Genomic DNA, 19431 nt, shown 5'->3' with positions numbered 1-19431 from the left:
CTGTCAGTCCCTACAAACTATCACTCTTTTTATTATTGTTTCACAACAGACCTGAAAGTGTGGACTTCAGATCACTTTCCTTAAAATGACCTCAGATGCTTATTAAATAGTGAACCACAGCATCTTTGATAAGTCAGGAATTGTTCAAGAGAGTCATGCCTTAAGTTGAGACCGGAAGCATAATTATGAGGTATCAGAACATAAGGGGGAAGAGTATGGAGGCAGAAAGAACAGCATTTGCAAAAGTCTTCTGGAAGGAGAGAAAATAAGGAATATATGAGACTGAAAGAACAAAGTGTTGAAATCCCAGAGAAAGAGGATGATAGAGAAGAATATTGCTTGAAAATCTATTAAATCATAAATACAATCCCCTAAACAAGGAAAAATGCACAGTCCATTTGCTGAAGTTAGATCAAAACACTTTGTGTCGCATGTGACAATGCAGGACAGCATGCATTTCTATGCCAACATTGGATGTATTATGCCCTAGTGCTTTTTCTTTTTTTTTCAGTTAATCCTGCTCCTGTGGACATTTTTCAGTTTTACTCTACCTCAGTCTGCTTAGCTAAAACCTCTGTCTCAATTGACACAACATAGTTATGCCTAACTTAGGCAAGACATCCACTCGACACTGAAAACCAAAGTCCAAAATTCCTAAACTCAAGTTGTTCTTGAGCATTGCTCCCCTGGGGGTCTAGATTCTACCATATCCACAAACAAGCCTCTGGATACGCAAACACAAGTAAATCCTGTGTGAGTCCAGTTTTGTCTTACTGAATGTGGAAGATGAGGATGCTGTAACCAACTGGCCACCTTGCAGTATAGTCCCAGGGAGATCACTTACATAGCTCCTGGGGATCTTTATTTCAACGTAGTTTTTTAAGTTAATATTTTCTTTGATTTTAACTACATTTTAATTCAGTGATTTTGGTTGTACAAAATATGAAGTTATCTTCCTCAGTTCACACATCCCAGATTCCTCAATTCTGGGAAATTCTCTCGTTTTTATACCTAAATGTTGCAGTTTGTCATGTGGTTTTTAACAGATGCCAGCTGTTTTTTAATAAAAAAGGTATTTGTTAAATATAGTAATTAACAGAAACACTTTTAAAAAGCTTGTCAAAATCATTAACTTAGATGAATAGCTAATCAGTTTATTAAATGGCAACCCACTCCAGGATTCTTGCCTGAAAAACCCCATGGACAGAAGAGCCTAGTGGGCTACAAACCACAGGGTTACAATGAATCGGACATGGCTGAGTAACTGAGTGTGCTCACGCACACACACACACACACACATACACAAACACACACACACACACACACATACTAAGAAGAAATCTGAGGCTTACTTTTTCTAGTTAGTGATTTTTGCCTTATGTCAACATTTTCCAAAATGGCTTTGATGAAAGATAATACTTAAGGATGTTAGGAGCAGTTTATGATAAAAGGTCCTTTGCTTAAATAAGCGTAGAACACCCTGAATTGCTTAGGCTTCTTTTTGTCTCAAAGATTGTTCAAAAGCCTTTAATTTAAAAGTTCACATTATAGCTCTCTCAGAACAGTATGAATATTAAGTTTCTTAAACTCATTTATCTAGATAATACTTGCTGTAATGTTTTCTGTAAAATGTCATGGAAGACTATAGAGTTCAATGGGACACTTTAAGGGCAATGCCTCCATCTGCCCTGTTGACTGTCATTTCCTGACCAGGGAATATAGGAAGCCATACCACATCCCAGCACACTCAGTTATAAGGGGGACAGTGGCATGCTTCGTGACAATACTGAAAACATGTGGCCTCGTGACCTACCTGTTGGAGTTAGATAGTGGATATTTCTTATTGAGGGCTTCTCAGATGGCTCAGTGGTAAAGAATCTGACTACCAAGAAGGAGACAGTTTCTATCCCTGGGTTAGGAATATTCCTTAGAGAAGGAAATGTCAACCCACTCCAATATTCTTGCCTGGGAAATCCCATGGACAGAGGAGCCTGGCACGCTACAGTCCGTGGGGTTTCAGAGTCAAACGTGACAGCGACTAAACAGCAGCATCTCTTATTGAGCAAGAGTAATGTGCCAGTGTGTAATCAGCAAATACAAACCAAATAAAGGTTAAACAGCAAAAGCTGAATATAAAGAATAAACAGCCACAGTAAAAGTGTAACCATAAGGAAATACTATATGGTACCCTAGGGCTGAGGGAGAGTAACCAAGGAAGGACAAACTCGAAAAGAGTTCAGAACCCCTTGGAGGAGGTGTGGCTCAGCCCCTAGAAAAGCAGAGTGGAAAGACTTGCTGGTTTAGCTAGGCTGGAGCTGTTCTGCAGTTTCTAAACAATAGGCCACCCTTCAGGGTGCAGACTGAATGGGTGATCAACAATTGGTAGCAAGGAAACACAGTGGTAATCAGTGTGTCTATCTGGGCAAGAGACTTCAGAGGACAAAACTGTGCAGGAGCTGGCCGAGGAAACAGCAGATGGGTGTTATCTCCTGTGTTATGGACCAGCTGCACGCAAGCTGCTCAAGGCCTCCTAGAATCAACAGCTGCTCCCTGTGTGAACCTCCAGGACACAGGCAGCTATGGGATTTGTTTCCATCCTGAGAGGACTGTGGAAAGATTATTCCCAGGCTAAGGCTATAAGATTATGAGTGGTGGCATTCCATGTCTGTGACTGGACAGGCTCCACTGGGTGTTCTCACATTCTCCTAACCCCTGACACAGCAGCAATGCAAGAACTTGCTAGAAGCTCTTCTTCCTACAATGTCCCTCTGGCGCCCTCTACTGAGAAAGCTAAACATTGTAAAGAAGAAATGCTTAAAGGGATTTAGTCATTTGTCATTCAGTGGCTCAGTCGTCTCCGACTGTTTACAATTGCAGGGACTGTAGCTCACGCCAAGCTTCCCCGACCTTTGCCATCTCCTGGAGCTTGCTCAAACTCATGCCCATTGAGCCGGTGATGGTGATGGTGCATTTATCATGGTGCATATATTGAATGATACACCTTGAGGTGAGAGGCAATGAATTGACAGCTGACATAGGCATGTAGCTTCCCATTCGTTATAGTGACCTATGTAGCAGAGTACCTTACCACTCTCTGTCACTGCACAAGGTGAAATGCTGATATTTCTATGTTTCTAATCCTTCCCAAGTAAAATAAAATCTGGAGGAATTACTACCAAATTACTGTTTTATTTTTTTGGTTTTCAACATCTTCAGCTCAGTTCAGTTGCTCAGTTGTGTCGACTCTTTGCTACTGCATGGACTGCAGCATGCCAGGCTTCCTGTCCATCACCAGCTCCCAGAGTTTACTATTTTATTTTGAAATTATTCTAGGTTCAAGGAAGTTGCAAACATAGTACAAAATGAGCTTATGGACCTCATGACTATAGAATATTCTCAAAAGCAGGAAATCAATACAAACACAACGTATGTATCAGTTCAGTTCAGTTCAGTTCAGTTGCTCATTCATGTCTGACTGTTTGCGACCCCATGAATTGAAGCACGCCAGGCCTCCCTGTCCATCACCAACTCCCGGATTTCACTCAGATTCACGTCCATCGAGTCAGTGATGCCATGCAGCCGTCTCATCCTCTGTCATCCCCTTCTCCTCCTGCCCCCAATCCCTCCCAGCATCAGAGTCTTTTCCAATGAGTCAACTCTTCACATGAGGTGGCCAAAGTACTGGAGTTTCAGCTTCAGTATCATTCCTTCCAAAGAAATCCCGGGGCTGGTCTCCTTCAGAATGGACTGGTTGGATCTCCTTGCAGTCCAAGGGACTCTCAAGAGTCTTCTCCAACATCACAGTTCAAAAGCGTCAATTCTTCGGTGCTCAGCTTTCTTCACAGTTCAACTCTCACATCATACATGACCACTGGAAAAACCATAGCCTTGAGTAGATGGACCTTAGTCAGCAAAGTAATGTCTCTGCTTTTGAATATGCTATCTAGGTTGCTCATAACTTTTCTTCCAAGGAGTAAGCATCTTTTAATTTCATGGCTGCAGCCACCATCTGCAGTGATTTTGGAGCCCAAAAAAATAAAGTTTGACACAGTTTCCACTGTTTCCCCATCTATTTTCCATGAAGTGATGGGACCAGATGCCATGATCTTCATTTTCTGAATGTTGAGCTTTAAGTCAACTTTTTCACTCTCCTCTTTCACTTGCATCAAGAGGCTTTTTATTTCCTCTTCACTTTATGCCATAAAGGTGGTGTCATCTGCATATCTGAGGTTATTGAGATTTCTCCCACCAATCTTGATTCCAGCTTGTGTTTCTTCCAGTCCAGCATTTCTCATGATATACTCTGCATATAAGTTAAATAAGAGAGGGTGACAATATACAGCCTTGACGTACTCCTTTTCCTATTTGGAACCAGTCTGTTGTTCCATGTCCAGTTCTAACTCTTGCTTCCTGACCTGCATGTAGGTTTCTCAAGAGGCAGGTCAAGTGGTCTGGTATTCCCATCTAAGAATTTTCCACAGTTTATTGTGATCCATACAGTCAAAGGCTTTGGTATAGTCAATAAAGCAGAAATAGATGTTTTTCTGGAACACTCTTGCTTTTTCCGTGATCCAGTGGATGTTGGCAATTTGATCTCTGGTCATATATATTTTCATGCCATTTTATCATGTGTAGACTTTTGTACTTTTGTTATAGCTATTAATTCTTTACAACCAAAGCAAGAAAGATATGGAATGTTTCACCTGCTCACAGATCTTTTGCTTCAGTCAACCCACCTGACCCCTATATTCATAACCTCTGGTAGCCACTAATCTCTTCCTCATATCTGTAATTTTTCAATTTCATGAATATTATATAAATATAATCATACACTATGTGAATTTTTTGAGATTGGATTTTTCACACTGTATAATATCCATATATATATATATATATATAGTTAGTTAGCTAATAATTTTTATCTACTCTGTAATCTCTGTCTTTTAATTAGTCTTTTTAGACCATTTATTGGAGAAGGAAATGGCAATCCACTCCAGCACTCTTGCCTGGAAAATCCCATGGATGGAGGAGTCTGACAGGCTACAGTCCATGGGGTCGCAAAGAGTTGGACACGACTGAGTGACTTCACTCACTCAGACCATTTACATTTTATATAATAATATTACTGGGCCCACCATTTTATTTTGTTTTATGTTATTCCCTCTGCTTTTTGTTTCTCTCTTTACTTTTTCATACCATCTGTGAGAATTTATTTTGATTTATCTACAGTGCATTTTAATGTATCTCATATGTGATGGATTTTTTAAGTGCTTTCTGTAGGTCTCACATTATACACATATAACTTAACACAATCTATTGGTCTCAACAATCTCCGAGCTTGAGTGAAATGTAGAAACTTCACCTTCTTTATCCCTTCACTGTTGCTAGTCCATAGTATAATTGTCTCAAATAAATCATCTCCATATACTAAGTACCACATCAGATAATGTTATACTTATTGCATCAATCATCAACATATTTTAGAATATATAAGAGGAGAAAGTCTAATGCATTTCTCTATGATTTTGCTCTTTCCATTGTTCCTTCATTCCTGATGTTCCAAAATTTCTTCTTTTATAGTTTCTTTTGTATTTTAAGAACTCCCTTAGTCATTCTCTTAGGGTAAGTTTGATGGTAATGAATTCTCTTAGTTTTTCTTTGAGAATATTGTCACTTTGCCTTCAATTCTGAAGGTTAATTTTGGTAGAGATACAATTTGGGGTTGACAGTCATTTTCTATTAGCACTTGAAAAATATTTTGTCACTTCCTCCTGAACTTCATGGTTTTTGATGAGATATTCACTGTCATTCAAATTGTTTTTCCTCTATAGGTAAGGTTTCATATATTTCTTACTGATTTCAACATTTCTGTTTTTTTCAAAATTTTGTTTTTCTGAAATTTTATTTTGATGTGTCACAGAGATTCACTCAACTTTTTTACTGTCTCTCTCTTTTTTTTTTTTTTTTACTATATCTTACTATGTCTTTTCATATCTTTTGTTGTTTAAAAAGTTAGAAACTTTTTATCCATGTTGTCTAATAATATTTTTCAGCACCACCATCTTTCTCTTCTTCTTCTGGGATCCCAGTGACATGAATGCTGGATCTTTTTTATGGTCTTACTGGTCTCTGATGTTCTACTTTTTTTAAATTATATTTTCTTTGTGTGTTTACATCAGGTAATTTCTATCATTCTGTATTTGAGTTCATTGACCTTTTATTTTGTCCTTTCCATTCTGCTGAGACTATCCAGTGAAGTTTCCTTTTCTTTTGCTTTATTTATATCTCATTCTAAAATTCAATTTGTTTTTTTAATCTTCTATTTGCTAAGCATTTTCCATTTGAACATGTTTAAAGCAGTTTGTAATTGTTCATTTAGCAAAACTACTTTAAAATTCTTGCCAGATAATTCCAATATCTGAGTGGCCTCAATGTTATTACCCACTGATTGTTTTTCTCCTTCAGTTTTTAAGTTTTTATGGCATTTCAGTATCTGGACACTTGGGCAACTATGTTATGAACTTTGGATCTTACCTAAATCTCTTTCAGAAGATGAATGGAGGAGTTGCCTCATTATTGCCAAGTTGAGGTAGAAGTCCAGTTTCCCCAATTAGTGTTCTTTGACTTCCTGGAGAAGGGAATCCACTACTGTTATATGGTGGTAGGATTCACTGATATTATCCTGCCTGGCTGGGGAGGGGATTGCTCCTCTTTATTGCTCCCCTTGTAGCCTCCACCGATACCACTGCTAGAAGAGAACCCCTACCAACAGTGAATGTTGGGGAAAGTTGTGGTTGCAAACTCCAGTGTCCTCTGACACAGGTAGGGAAGAGGAGAAATGTTTCATTACCGCTAGGTGGTGCAAAAGTACACGATCCGTGTGTGTGTGTGTGTGTGTGTGTGTGTGTGTGTGTGTGTGTGTGTTAGTCGCTCAGTCATGTCCAGCTCTTTGTGACCCCATGGACTGTAGCCCGCCAGGCTTCTCAGTCCATGGAATTCTCCAGGCAAGAATACTGGAGTGGATTGCCGTTCCCTTCTCCAGAGGAACTTCCCAACCCAGGGATCCAACCCAGGTCTCCGGCATCACAGGCAGATTCTTTACCATTTGAGCTACAGGGAAATCCATGATCCTTACACGGTCACCAGTGACAACTTGGAGGAAGACTTTATTACCATTGAATGGGTATGAAAATCCTGGCTCTTCACCCAGTTTTCTCTGATACCGTGGTTATAGTGGGGAGGGAAGTCAATGAGGGATTTGTGATAAGTATATATTTGATCTTTGTCTCTCACTCCTGGCACGTAGCTCCTAAAGCTCTTAGAATCTCTGAAGTGATGACTGATTGTGTTTTGTATGATGACCAGGTGACTCATGGCTGGGGGCCCAAGATAGCTTCAAAATGAGGGTTACTCACCAGAAACACCAAAGCGTGATTAAAAGATGGGAATTTTAACCACATACCCTGACCTGCAAGGAGGGGAGAGGGGCTAGAGATTGAGTTAATCATCAATGACCCATGATTTAATCAATCATGCCTATGTAATTGTTAGGTAGTTAGAACAGGAAAAAGGAGACCATAATGGCGGTGGCTAAAAGACAAAGAAAGGGAAAAGCCCATGACCATAGAACAAAGGAAGGTCCAAGGACCAGAGTGAGAATCTCAGGTGAAACAGCCCTCTTGGCTAGCCCTGTTTACACAGGGCAAGCTCGGGGGAGGAGAAAGAACATACAAAAAGAGGAGCCAAAATTGAGTCGGGGGCTTTTCTTCTCTTCACATCTTTTGGGCCGGCCCACCCTCACACCTCGAGGATCTCTTTTCCTTTGCTTGCCAATTAAAACTGAGCTGTAGCACCGACCCACCCATCACTTCAAATTTTTGCTGCGGTGAGACAGAACTGAGGAAATTACGCACTCCCCTGACATAATGATACCTTTGTAAAAGCTCTTTAAATGGTGGATTTGGAGAGCTTCCGGGTTGGTGACTACATCAAAGCGCTTGGAGAGTAGCACACCTGGAGAAGGCATGGAGGCTCCACAACCCCTCCCATGCTTGCCCGGTGTGCCTTTTACGTTTGACTGTCCATGGGTGGCATTCTTTATAATCAACAGGTACATTTAAGTAATGTAGCTTTCTGAGTTCTATACACTCTTCTAGAAAATTAACAAACCTGAGTAGGGAATCATGAGAACCCCCAGCTTATAACCAGTTTGTCTTATAACTGGCCTCTGAAATAGGGGCAGTCTTGTGGAACTGAAGCCTTAACCTTTGGAATCTGTGCTAATGCCAGATAGTTAAACTGAATGGTAGCACACGCCATTGGAGTCCAGAGAGGTATGGCAATTATTGTCTAAAACACTTGCTAACTTTCCCCTTTCCTACTTCTTTTGCTAGAGACAGCAGGCTGTTTGTTCCTATTGGAGTCTTTGAGTTACTGGCTCTTTGAGCAATATGTTCTGGATATATGACTAAAAGAAAACTCAAGGAATTCACCACCATTTTGTTCCTCAAGTGCAAAAGTTCCTAGACTGTCTGCCTTCTCTTTCAAAGTCCTCTTATGTTTCATTTTACGTATTATTTCCAGGATTTTTAGCTATATTTAGAGAGAGGAATTGAGAAAATATGCCTATTCCATCTTCATCTAGAGATAGAATTTCCAAGTCAGTTTTGAATATTAGGATCATCTTTCCTATATGAGAAAAATGGTTTTCCTTCTCCATCTTCGAGTTTTTTCCCCTCCCAGCTTTGCATTCCTAATTATGCAAGATTGACTCAGAAACAATTTTTTCATTAAATAACCTCATGAGGTCACTATTACCAGCTGTGAGATGTTTCCACCATTCTTTCCTTTGCTAGTGAGATCTTCTCTGAAGTCCATTTACACATGAGACACAGACATTTTCAGCATATGTTGATTAGACTCTCACCATATGTTGATCATTCTCTAAAACAGATATTCAGGTCTTGTTGGGTGCTACTGCTTTATTGAGACTTTCTATAATAAGAGGCTAATCCAAATTTATTAATTAGCAATATCATTAAAACCAAAATTTCCAGTCTGTTCAGTCTATGGATTTGTGGATTAAAATAACCTCTTTCTTTACAGCTTTCTTATCTAGGAGACTGCTACTTAGCATAAATGATTGAGTGATTAAAATGATTTAGCCAGAGGTGGATCTGGGAATGGAACTGACAGCTACTGGAAGATCTAATTCACACTAGACATTTTACACATTATCTAATGCATTTCTCAAAATAAAGCCTTAATGTACATAAGTCCATTTTACCAATGAAGCTTTTGCAAGGTCACACAGTTGGTAAAAACCCAACCTGGGATTGAGCTCCTACTGTACGCATAGACCTAGCCAGCAGTCTATGAAACATTAGTCAACCATTAATCAATTAATGGACAGAAAACATTTTCTTAAGTGAAGGATATTAGAAAATATCATCAGACATTTCACATAGTAAAGTGAAAAATTATTTAATGAAAACAAGCTCACTTCATATACATATATGTATAGATACATATAAATAAATTTATTAATACATATGCACTGAGTCCCGGTGCACAAAAACATTTTTTATAATGTGGTTGGCGGACAAAGAAGTCTGGAGCCATTTTGTTAGGTGACCTTTTGAGATACTCTCACTTAATCTAAGTGAGATTGTTTACCATACCCACTGTGCTAATAATTTTCCAGGAAAAAGCATCATCTTTCAAGAGCAAAATATATTTTTTGAAGCCCCAGATTTACTGTGAGAATCTCTGGGTTACAACAGAAAGTTGCTGTTTCTGTGACAAGAATTCATGCTAATGTGAAGCCCTTGATGCCTATGATTCGTTTATGTGTGTGTATATGTTTGTTTCTGGTAAACGGACATTTTACAATTTGATTTTTTCCTACTCACCACAAAACTCTGTATCAAAGTTAAAATTTAATCAGTTTCATAATGAGATATGAATTGGACACTTGAAGTACAAAGAGGACATTACACTCCAGTGGTTAAAAGGGAAGGTTCTGCAGTCACACAGATGTATTTCAAATCCAGGCTCTGTTACACAGAACCTTAGGCAAATTAATTCTTAACTTCCTTACCTGAAATAGTATTCATAGTAGCAACTAACTCATTTTGAGAATGTTGGAATTAAAATGAGGTATACATATAAATTATTATCAAAGTATTTTTCTTATAGCAAAAGCTTAATAGTTTTTAGCTATTAGTCCAAAACTTTTATGTTAATACATTTGCAGAAACCAAGAATTACAAAAGAAGTCCTGAATGGTTACAGGCAGAAAATAAACCCCCTTTTTTCCTGTTGTTGTTAAATCATCCAGTCGTGTCTGACTCTTTGTGACCCCATGGACTGTAGTACGCTAGGCTGCTCTGTTCATGGGATTTCCCAGGCAAGAATACTGGAGTGGGTTGCCATTTCCTTTTTCAGGGGATCTTCCCTACCCAGGGATCAAACCCATGTCTCTTGAGTCTCCTGAATTGGCATATGGATTTTTTTTTAGCCCTAGCACCACCTGGAAATGACATTCCTGTTGGACTTGTTAAATTGCTCTTTCCTCAGAACATACATGACTGAATTACTAACAGAATATACTAAATGATGAGAGAATATTGCTTAAATTTTACTTTGTAAGTAATTATTGGCTGATTTAACATAAAAGAAAAGGGAAGAAAATAATGTTTTCCTAGTTTTGTCTATATATGGTTTTGATATATATGTACGGTTCTATAGTTTTGCCTATAAATCGACATTTATAGTCAAATGTCCATGACTTAGGGCTTCCCTGATAGCTCAGTTGGTAAAGAATCCGCCTGCAATGCAGGAGATCCCGGTTCGATTCCTGGGTTGGGAAGACTTGCTTGAGAAGGGACAGGCTACCCACTCCAGTATTCTTGGGCTTCCCTTGTGGCTCAGCTGGTGAAGAATCTGCCCACAATGCAGGAGACCCTGGTTGGATCCCTGGGTTAGAAAGATCCCCTGGAGAAGGGAAAGGCCACCCACTGCAATATTATGGCCTGGAGAATTCGAAGGACTCTATAGTCCATGGGGTTGCAAAGAGTTGGACACAACTGTCCATGGCTGTACAAATCAGTCCTCTCTATAATCTAATTCTCAGTTAACTGACATAACTTTGAAGGGTCAAGTCATGAGCCAGAAATTACATAGGAAAGCTGGATTTCTGTACTGGAATACAAATCCCAAGATCTAGCATGCCTAAGCAGTGTTTAGAAAATTATTCACACATATCTTTAATGAAAGGACTTTTTATCTTGCAGGACAACCTGGAATCATCCATATTCCCAATGCAGAAGGGCTCTCTGAACTTCCTGCGGCAGAAATGGGAATCCAGCGATTACCAGAAAAGCGAGTACAGTCCCAGGGGCAGTCGTTGCAGGCTTTTCCAGCCTCAAGAAAACAAATTGCTTGAACCTGAAGGAGAGGTAGCGTCAACACTTGTACCTCCAAATCCTCCAAGTCTGCTCCGAAGTGTCAGAGAAGAGGTATTGAGTGCAGAGCCTGAAGGAAAGTGTCCTGAGGACAAAAGTGAATACTCTAGGGACTGTGCTCAGCTGGAAGTGCTGAAGGAGGGTTCCCTGAGTGGTCGGCACAGGATTGAACGGTTCTCCATCGCCCTTGATGAGCTGAAGAGTGTGTTTGAAGCTCCACGGAGTGGAAACAGACAAGCTGGACCAGCTGAGTACAGCCGGAAGGTAAGGAGCCATTGATTGAGAGTCCACATTTATAATAGTCAAGATAGGCAGCTTGCCTAGCCTTCCATTTCTAAGCATATAGTTTCCCCACCCCTCCACTATTCGAGACAGATATCCTGAAGCAACCATGTAATACAGTGTGAAACGTGGCATCCACTGTTATTGGCTTCCTCTATGGTCTGTTCCTTTGGGAACTTGATCTCCTTTCACTCCCACAAAAACAGCTCTGATAGGCCCTTTTATGTAGATGTTTCTTTATATATATGCCTTATTTCTGCAGCTAGCTTGTAAGTTCCTTAGAGGTAAGGACAATTTCTTATCAATCTTTGCACTTCAAACATCTAAGAAATGGTGCTGCGTTTAGCTCCATGAGGATTTATCAGTAATGATGATGAAGTGGAACAAGTGAAGGCTCTGGAACCAACTGTGACCTAGATTTTAATCCTGACACCTGCCATTTACTTCTAGCTGTGTGAAGCTTAGCATTGTGAATGTATGTCTTAATCTGCTACTTCTCAGGCATCTTGTAAGAATTATTGATATTATATTTATACCACAGGGCATACAGTCTGGAGTATTTTGTGGTAAAGTATGATTATGCCTCAGTGATTATGGTGTACTATAATGTCACCTATAAAATATGTCTATTAGCTAAAGGGGACATTTATTCAAATACAGGAAATAGGATTAGCAACATTGTTAACAAATACCACATTTATATTTCTGTTGTCAGTTAAAAGCATCTACTGCTTAAACTGAAATTGCTTGAATGTATCACACTCAGTAGAGTCCCTACAAAAGAGATTATAGTTGAATTTCATAAATAATTAATAAATAATCTCAGGTTTTCCATTGGGAAGCAAACTCCATGCTCTATTCTTTTTTTTTTTTTTTTTTAAGCTTAGTGACAGTTATCAGGGAGGCACTGTCCTATTCTTGTTAATGGATCATTAGCCTTTGTTGAAAGCTTCACAGAAATAGAAAAATTTTCAAAATAAATTATTTTGCAAATATTTTCTCTCAGGTTTTTATTGGGGCATATTGTAGTTATGATGAGACCATTGTTGTATATCAAGTAACTCAACTTGATTTAATGAGAATAAAGGATATAAAGTTATATATGAGATTATGTTGAAGCTAGAGAATGTCTCAAAAAAATCAAACTGTTGATACTTGCCAATCTTCAATTTGAGGACTTTGTTTCCCTTCTTTTTACTCTATAGGTGCAAATTTTTTGTTTATGGCTTTATAACATCTTTTGGTTTGATCCCTGGGTCAGGAAGATGCTCTGGAGAAGGAAATGGCAACCCACTCTAGCGTTCTTGCCTGGAGAATTCTCTGGACAAAGGAGCCTAGTGGGCTAAAGTCCATGGGGTCACAAAGAATTGGACATGACTGAGCGACTAACACACACACAACACACACACAGTTGGATGTCTAGGGATTGGGGAACACTTAACATAGATCCTTACAATGTCATTTATTCTTACCTTAATGAATTAAGTTAAGCCACAGAAAAGAGTTTCATCTCTGTTGATTTTAGTATTATAATTCTGAATATTTACCCAAGATAATTAATTAAAAAATTGGCTAAAGATAGAAAATGCCATTTTTATAAATTATGTAATAGAACCTAGCCTCATCTGGAACAGATGTAGCTGCTTAAATACATTATTTTTTAAAAATAAAACATTAATAAGGGTTTCTGGTTGAAATGTGAGATTACTGCTATTGGTTGGTATGTGATTTTTGGACCTGGTGCCTATAAAAATAATTATGGAAAGAAATCAGATGTGAAAACACCTCTTGGTTTTCAAAAATTAAATTTGATCAACATCTTTAATACACTGTGTTCTAGCCAGTCTAAGGTACTATGCCATAACATGGTATTTCCCTAAATGTATAAAACATGGATTGTGTGTTTAGAAATTTTTCATCTGTAGAAACAAACATGAATTTTAGAATAAGTTCTTATAAATGAATGTTAGTAATGGTTGCAGAACTCTCTATATAAATTCCATATGACTTCTAAAACAAGGAGGAAAAAAGGAAAAGAAAAATGAGAATCCAATAAGAAATTAACTGCTTTCTTCCAATGAATCATATTTTGTTACTAGGCATGCAAAAAGAGTCCTCGTTCAACTTAAAATTATGTATTTCATGCAAAAGCTTAGCTAGCAATTTTATACAACTTAACATTTAACCGTTTGTTTCTATAGATCCCTTTCTTCTTTCTTATATCAATACTTTGTTATTATTATAAGTTAATGGCATAATATTGATTTGCATAAGTTATCCAAAATATACTAACTACTTTATAACTGACAGTTATATTTATGGAGACCCTCTATTGAGATATTGGTGATGTGGGGAAAGGTATTCAATATTTATGATATTTAAAGTAAACACAAAAAATTATTTCAGATAAGAAAGGTTATTACAGTTAGAAATTCATCTCAACAATGATAAACAAGAACTGCATTTTTGTGTTGTTGTAGAGGGGAACTCTTCAGCAATAGGCACTTGTTAAGAAAAATTTCATAAAATTATTGAAGTTCAGTCTAAGCTTGTAAAATTTTTAAAGGCATGGAATTATATGTATATATGTATACATATTTACAGATATGCACACAAATATATTTGTTTAAAACATTTAAAGTCAACATAGGAGAAACATGTCTTTATTAAAAAGTGTCCATTAACAGATAGTTTAGAAAATATTGGTTAATTGGTAAAAGGAATTATAAGAGCCAATGTTGTTTCTATAAAATATAAGCTCATAAAATAGAGATGATCTTAACCCCTAAAAGTAGTCACTGTATTCCAGAGCTTTTGTTAAAACAATTTACCCTAATATAATTGCAATAGAAACTTAATGAGAAAATCTTAAAATAATTTACCTGCTGGCATTTTATAATTTCACACAACCTATTGTGATCAACTGTAAAACTCCTTATAAAAGCAACATAGAATGAACTTTTGCACTGAGGATTTTTATGCTCATGAGGCAGACAATAATTCAAAGACATAAATTCAAACAGGCATTATCCCAAATAAATGAAATGGAACATGATTTTAATAGAGTTTTTAAGAACTTATAAGAATCTAAGATTATAAATTTCAGAGAAAATGCCATATCCATTTGTAACAATAAGAAATTGTTATTATATCATGCGATGTATCCATTAGCATTTGCTGCATAACAAACCACCTTGAAATTAGAATCTTTAAACAATATACATCTGTGATTGCTTACAATTCTCTGGTGAGCTGGGAAGTTTATCTAGTGTTTTCTGGCCTCGCACATATATCTATGGTCAGTTGCCGAGTGAGCAGGAGTCTGGCTACTCTGGGATGGTTCCAGGGCTAGGACAACTCTGTTCTGCCTGATGTAGTCTTTCCTCCTCCAGTGAGTTGCCCAGATTTATGCTCAGGTCCTAGAAGTATCAAGAAAGACAGTGGAACTTCCTGAGGGCTCTAGAGGTCTCCTCTCAGAGCTTGCACATCTCATTTCCATATTGTATTGGCCAGAATCATCACAAAACAAGCCAGATTATAATGTGCTGAAATATATTTCACCTCTTGATGGAAATGGCAACCCACTCCAGTGTTCTTGCCTGGAGAAGCCCAGGGAAGGGGGAGCCTGGTGGGCTGCTGTCTATGGGGTCACACAGAGTCAGACACAACTGAAGTGACTTAGCTTTAGCTTGACGGAAGAAATTGCAGACTCATATTTGCAAAGATCTTCGGGACACAGATAATCACAATGGTATGATCACTCACCCAGCCAGACATTCTGGAATGCAAAGTCAAGTGAGCCTTAGGAAGCATCACTACAAACAAAGCTAGTAGAGGTGATGGAATTCCAGTTGAGATATTTCAAATTCTGAAAGATGATGCTGTGAAAGTGCTGCACTCAATATTCTGGCAATTTTGGAAAATTCAGCAGTAGCCACAGGACTGGAAAAGGTCAGTTTTCATTTCAATCCCAAAGAAAGGCAATGCAAAAGAATGCTCAAACTACTGCACGATTGTACTCATTTCACACGCTAGGAAAGTAATGCTAAAAATTCTCCAAGCCAGACTTGAACAGTACATGAACTGTGAAGTTCCAGATGTTCAAGCTGGTTTTAGAAAAGGCAGTGGAAAAAGAGATCAAATTACCAACATCTGTTGGGTTATCAAAAAGGCAAGAGAGTTTCAGAAAAACATCTATTTCTACTTTATTGACTATGCGAAAGCCTTTTGACTGTGTGGATCACCACAAACTATGGAAAATTCTGAAAGAGATGGGAATACCAGACCACCTGAACTGCCTCTTGAGAAATCTGTATGCAGGTCAGGAAGCAAGAGTTAGAACTGGACATGGAACAACAGACTGGTTCCAAATAGGAAAAGGAGTACGTCAAGGCTGTATATTGTCACCCTGCTTATTTAACTTATATGCAGAGTACATCATGAGAAATGCTGGGCTGGAAGAAGGACAAGCTGAAATCAAGATTGCCAGGAGAAATATCAATAACCTCAGATATGCAGATGACACACCCTCATGGCAGAAAGCAAAGAAGATCTGAAGAGCCTCTTGATGAAAATGAAAGAGAAGAGTGAAAAAGTTGGCTTAAAACTCAACATTCAGAAAACGAAGATCATGGCATCTGGTCCCATCACTTGATGGCAAATAGATGGGGAAACAGTGAAAACAGTGACAGACTATTTTGGGAGGCTCTAAAATCACTGCAGATGGTGACTGCAACCATGAAATTAAAAGACATTTAGTCCTTAGAAGAAAAGTTATGACCAACCTAGATGGCATATTAAAAAGTAGAGACATTACTTTACCAACAAAGGTCTGTCTAGTCAAGGCTATGGTTTTTCCAGTAGTCATGTATGGATGTGAGAGTTGGACTATAAAGAAAGCTGAGTGCCGAAGAATTGATGCTTTTGAACTGTGGTGTTGGGGAAGACTCTTGAGAGTCCCTTGGACTGCAAAGAGATCCAACCAGTCCATTCTGAAGGAAATCAGTCCTGAATATTCATTGGAAGGACTGATGCTGAAGCTGAAACTCCAATACTTTGGCCACCTGATGTGAATAACTGACTCATTTGAAAAGACCCTGATGCTAAGAAAGATTGAGGGCAGGAGAAGACGATGACAGATGATGAGATGGCTAGATGGCATTACCGACTCAATGGACATGAGTTTGAGTAAACTCTGGGAGTTGGTGATGGACAGGGAGGCTTGCCATGCTTCAGTCCATGGGGTTGCAAAGAGTCAGATACAACTGAGTTAATGAACTGAACTGATTTGCAAGGGTAAACAGTCAAGGAGATGAATAATTGGAGCTACTCTAAACAATCTACCACAAGCAAGTTTACGTAAACACATTCAAGAATCAGAATGGTTTAATGTATCATGAATAAATGCAAAATCATGGGACTTTACACAAAGGGATACATAATGTTAGCTATTTGTGGACAAAACTCTTTTCTTATTCTTCTCTTAGATTCAGTTAATTGACTACACTGATGATAATACAGAGGCAGAATAACAGCCTCCCAAAGATGTCCACATCCTGATCCCCAGAACTTGTGAATGTGTTACTAATAAGGCAAAGGGGACTTTGAAATGTGGTTAAGGATCTTGAGATGGAAAAGTTTTCCTGAAGTATACCAGGTGAAAACAGGGTGTTATGAAAAGGAGGCAAGAATGTCAGAGTGAGAGATAATCAGAGAAGATATGATGACAGAACCAGAGATGGGAATGGTACAGGGCCATGATCCAAGGAACGTGGGCAGCCTCTGGAAACAGAGGCAAGGAAACCAGGCCCTCGCCCTCCACCCCCTCCCCTGCCCACAGCATCCAGAAGGAATGTTTTCCTAAAGACATCTTGACTTTAGACCAGTGAAACGAACTTCAGACTTTGATCCCCAATACTACAAGGTCATAAATTTGTGTTGTTTTAAGCCACTAAGCTTATGGTAATTTGTTTCAGCAGCTATGGGACTAATACAGTTATATTGTAGACTTTTCAAAATCTGTTAAAAAATGTTAGGTAGTATATGATTTTGGCGTTTTCCTCTGCTCTTCCCTGATGAACATATTCCCATATTTTAGAATCATATTTTTTACTCTTTTCTATATGTAGTTGATGATATGTGTGTTTGTAACTTTAGGAAGCCGAGAAACATTAATAAATTTAATTTTGGATGATCTGTATTTGATATGCAACACATAGTCACCTAAAAGGGTGAATTTATTAGGAGAGGAAGTTTGGCAAAGGAACAATAACAAAAGAAAAAGAAAAGGAAGATATTATGAAGGAACAAGCAAACACAAAGCATTGTGAGATACATTTGCTTCAAATCATGTTTCTCTATGAGTAAACATATATTTAGGTGGAATATACATGCAATTTTAAACTTAATTCTGGATTGGCCACCTGATGCAACAAGCCAACTCGTTGGAAAAGACTCTGATGCTGGAAAATATTGAAGGCAGGAAAAGAAGGGGATAACAGAGGATGAGATAGTTGGATGGCATCACTGACTCAATGGACCATGAGCTTGAGCAAAATTCCAGGAGATGGTGAAGGACAGGGAAGCCTGGAGTACTGCAGTCCATGGGGCTGCGAAGAATCAATCAGACACGACTTAGCGACTGAACAACACAAACAACTCTGGGTATTAGATTTTGAATAGTAGCAGTGTTTAGACTAATTTGGAGCAAAGCAAGCTTGTTCAAGTTCTTTTGTCTTTTTTCCCAGTTCTCAGTTGCTATCCAGAGCACTAAGAACAGTGAGACCACTAAGCAAATGCTGCTGAAGGATCACTTCAGCCTTCCCTATGATCCTAGTGTGAATAAAGGGTCTCTTGATTCAATTAATAATTAGTTTTTCATCTATTCCATTCATATCTTTAGACTCCGAATATTAAATGATTTTATTTTCACAATAGATTACGTAATGATTTACTTGTTTTCAATGCACAGATATGATCTTTGTCATAAACCCCACTCACTTGTGCAATCCGTTTAATTTACCTAACACTCCAACAGAAACTGTTTCTGTCATTCACTTAGGCTATAGATTGACACAGAGCATTCAGGCATGAGCTGAACTTGATCCATCTCAGGAGGCACAGTCATCCTATTGTAGCTAGTTGTGTGGCTTCAGAATGCATTGATTCCGTCTATTGTATGATTGGAGGCTCAAAGAAGGACATGAAGACACAGGCTAACAGACTGTGGGCCTATGTGTGCATCAGTGATTGAATAGGATATAAACAATTAAATATGGGCTAGTTTCCAGAATATTATTTTCATTCCCTCCAATAATCAAAGCCTCTGGTTTTTCATTTAATGACCAATTTTTCATCTCCTACTTTTTAGTTCTGCATAAAATCAAACCTTTAAAGGCACAGGTGAATCATGGCTTCCAATTTGCTTCCACTACAAAATCACTTCATTAGATACACACACTTACATTTTTTTTGTATACTTGGGCACCTGGGGACTCAGGGATTAATTTATCTCTAATCTCAAGGAGCAGGAAGCACTACTCTTCACAGGCAGTTGCCCTGTCAGAGCCTCTGATTCTCTATCTCCCACCCTCCATTACATCAGTGTTTCTGAGATAATTTCTGTCAAGCATGATGTATTTTATAAAAGCATTTAAAGAGATGGAGGTTATTACAGTCTTGAAAA

At 38.4% G+C, this 19431-nt stretch overlaps 1 protein-coding gene across 2 annotated transcripts in view; it reads left to right on the top strand.

Annotated features, from left to right (window-relative positions):
• The first annotated feature begins 6922 nt into the window (after positions 1-6922).
• Positions 6923-19431, top strand: part of XIRP2 (xin actin binding repeat containing 2) — a 356418-nt gene continuing 343909 nt past the window's right edge. The window contains exons 1-2 of one of the 2 annotated variants that reach the window (XM_069577332.1): positions 6923-7183; positions 11295-11729. In XM_069577332.1, the coding sequence (XP_069433433.1) occupies positions 11322-11729 (408 nt within the window). In that variant the 5' untranslated portion in view covers positions 6923-7183; positions 11295-11321. The remainder of the gene's footprint in view (positions 7184-11294; positions 11730-19431) is intronic. The other variant, XM_069577329.1, reaches the window with a different exon arrangement.

The sequence above is a fragment of the Ovis canadensis genome, chromosome 2, assembly GCF_042477335.2.
Source record: "Ovis canadensis isolate MfBH-ARS-UI-01 breed Bighorn chromosome 2, ARS-UI_OviCan_v2, whole genome shotgun sequence".
In the NCBI taxonomy this organism is placed as follows: Eukaryota; Metazoa; Chordata; class Mammalia; order Artiodactyla; family Bovidae; genus Ovis; species Ovis canadensis.
This window is presented reverse-complemented; position numbering and strand designations above follow the sequence as displayed.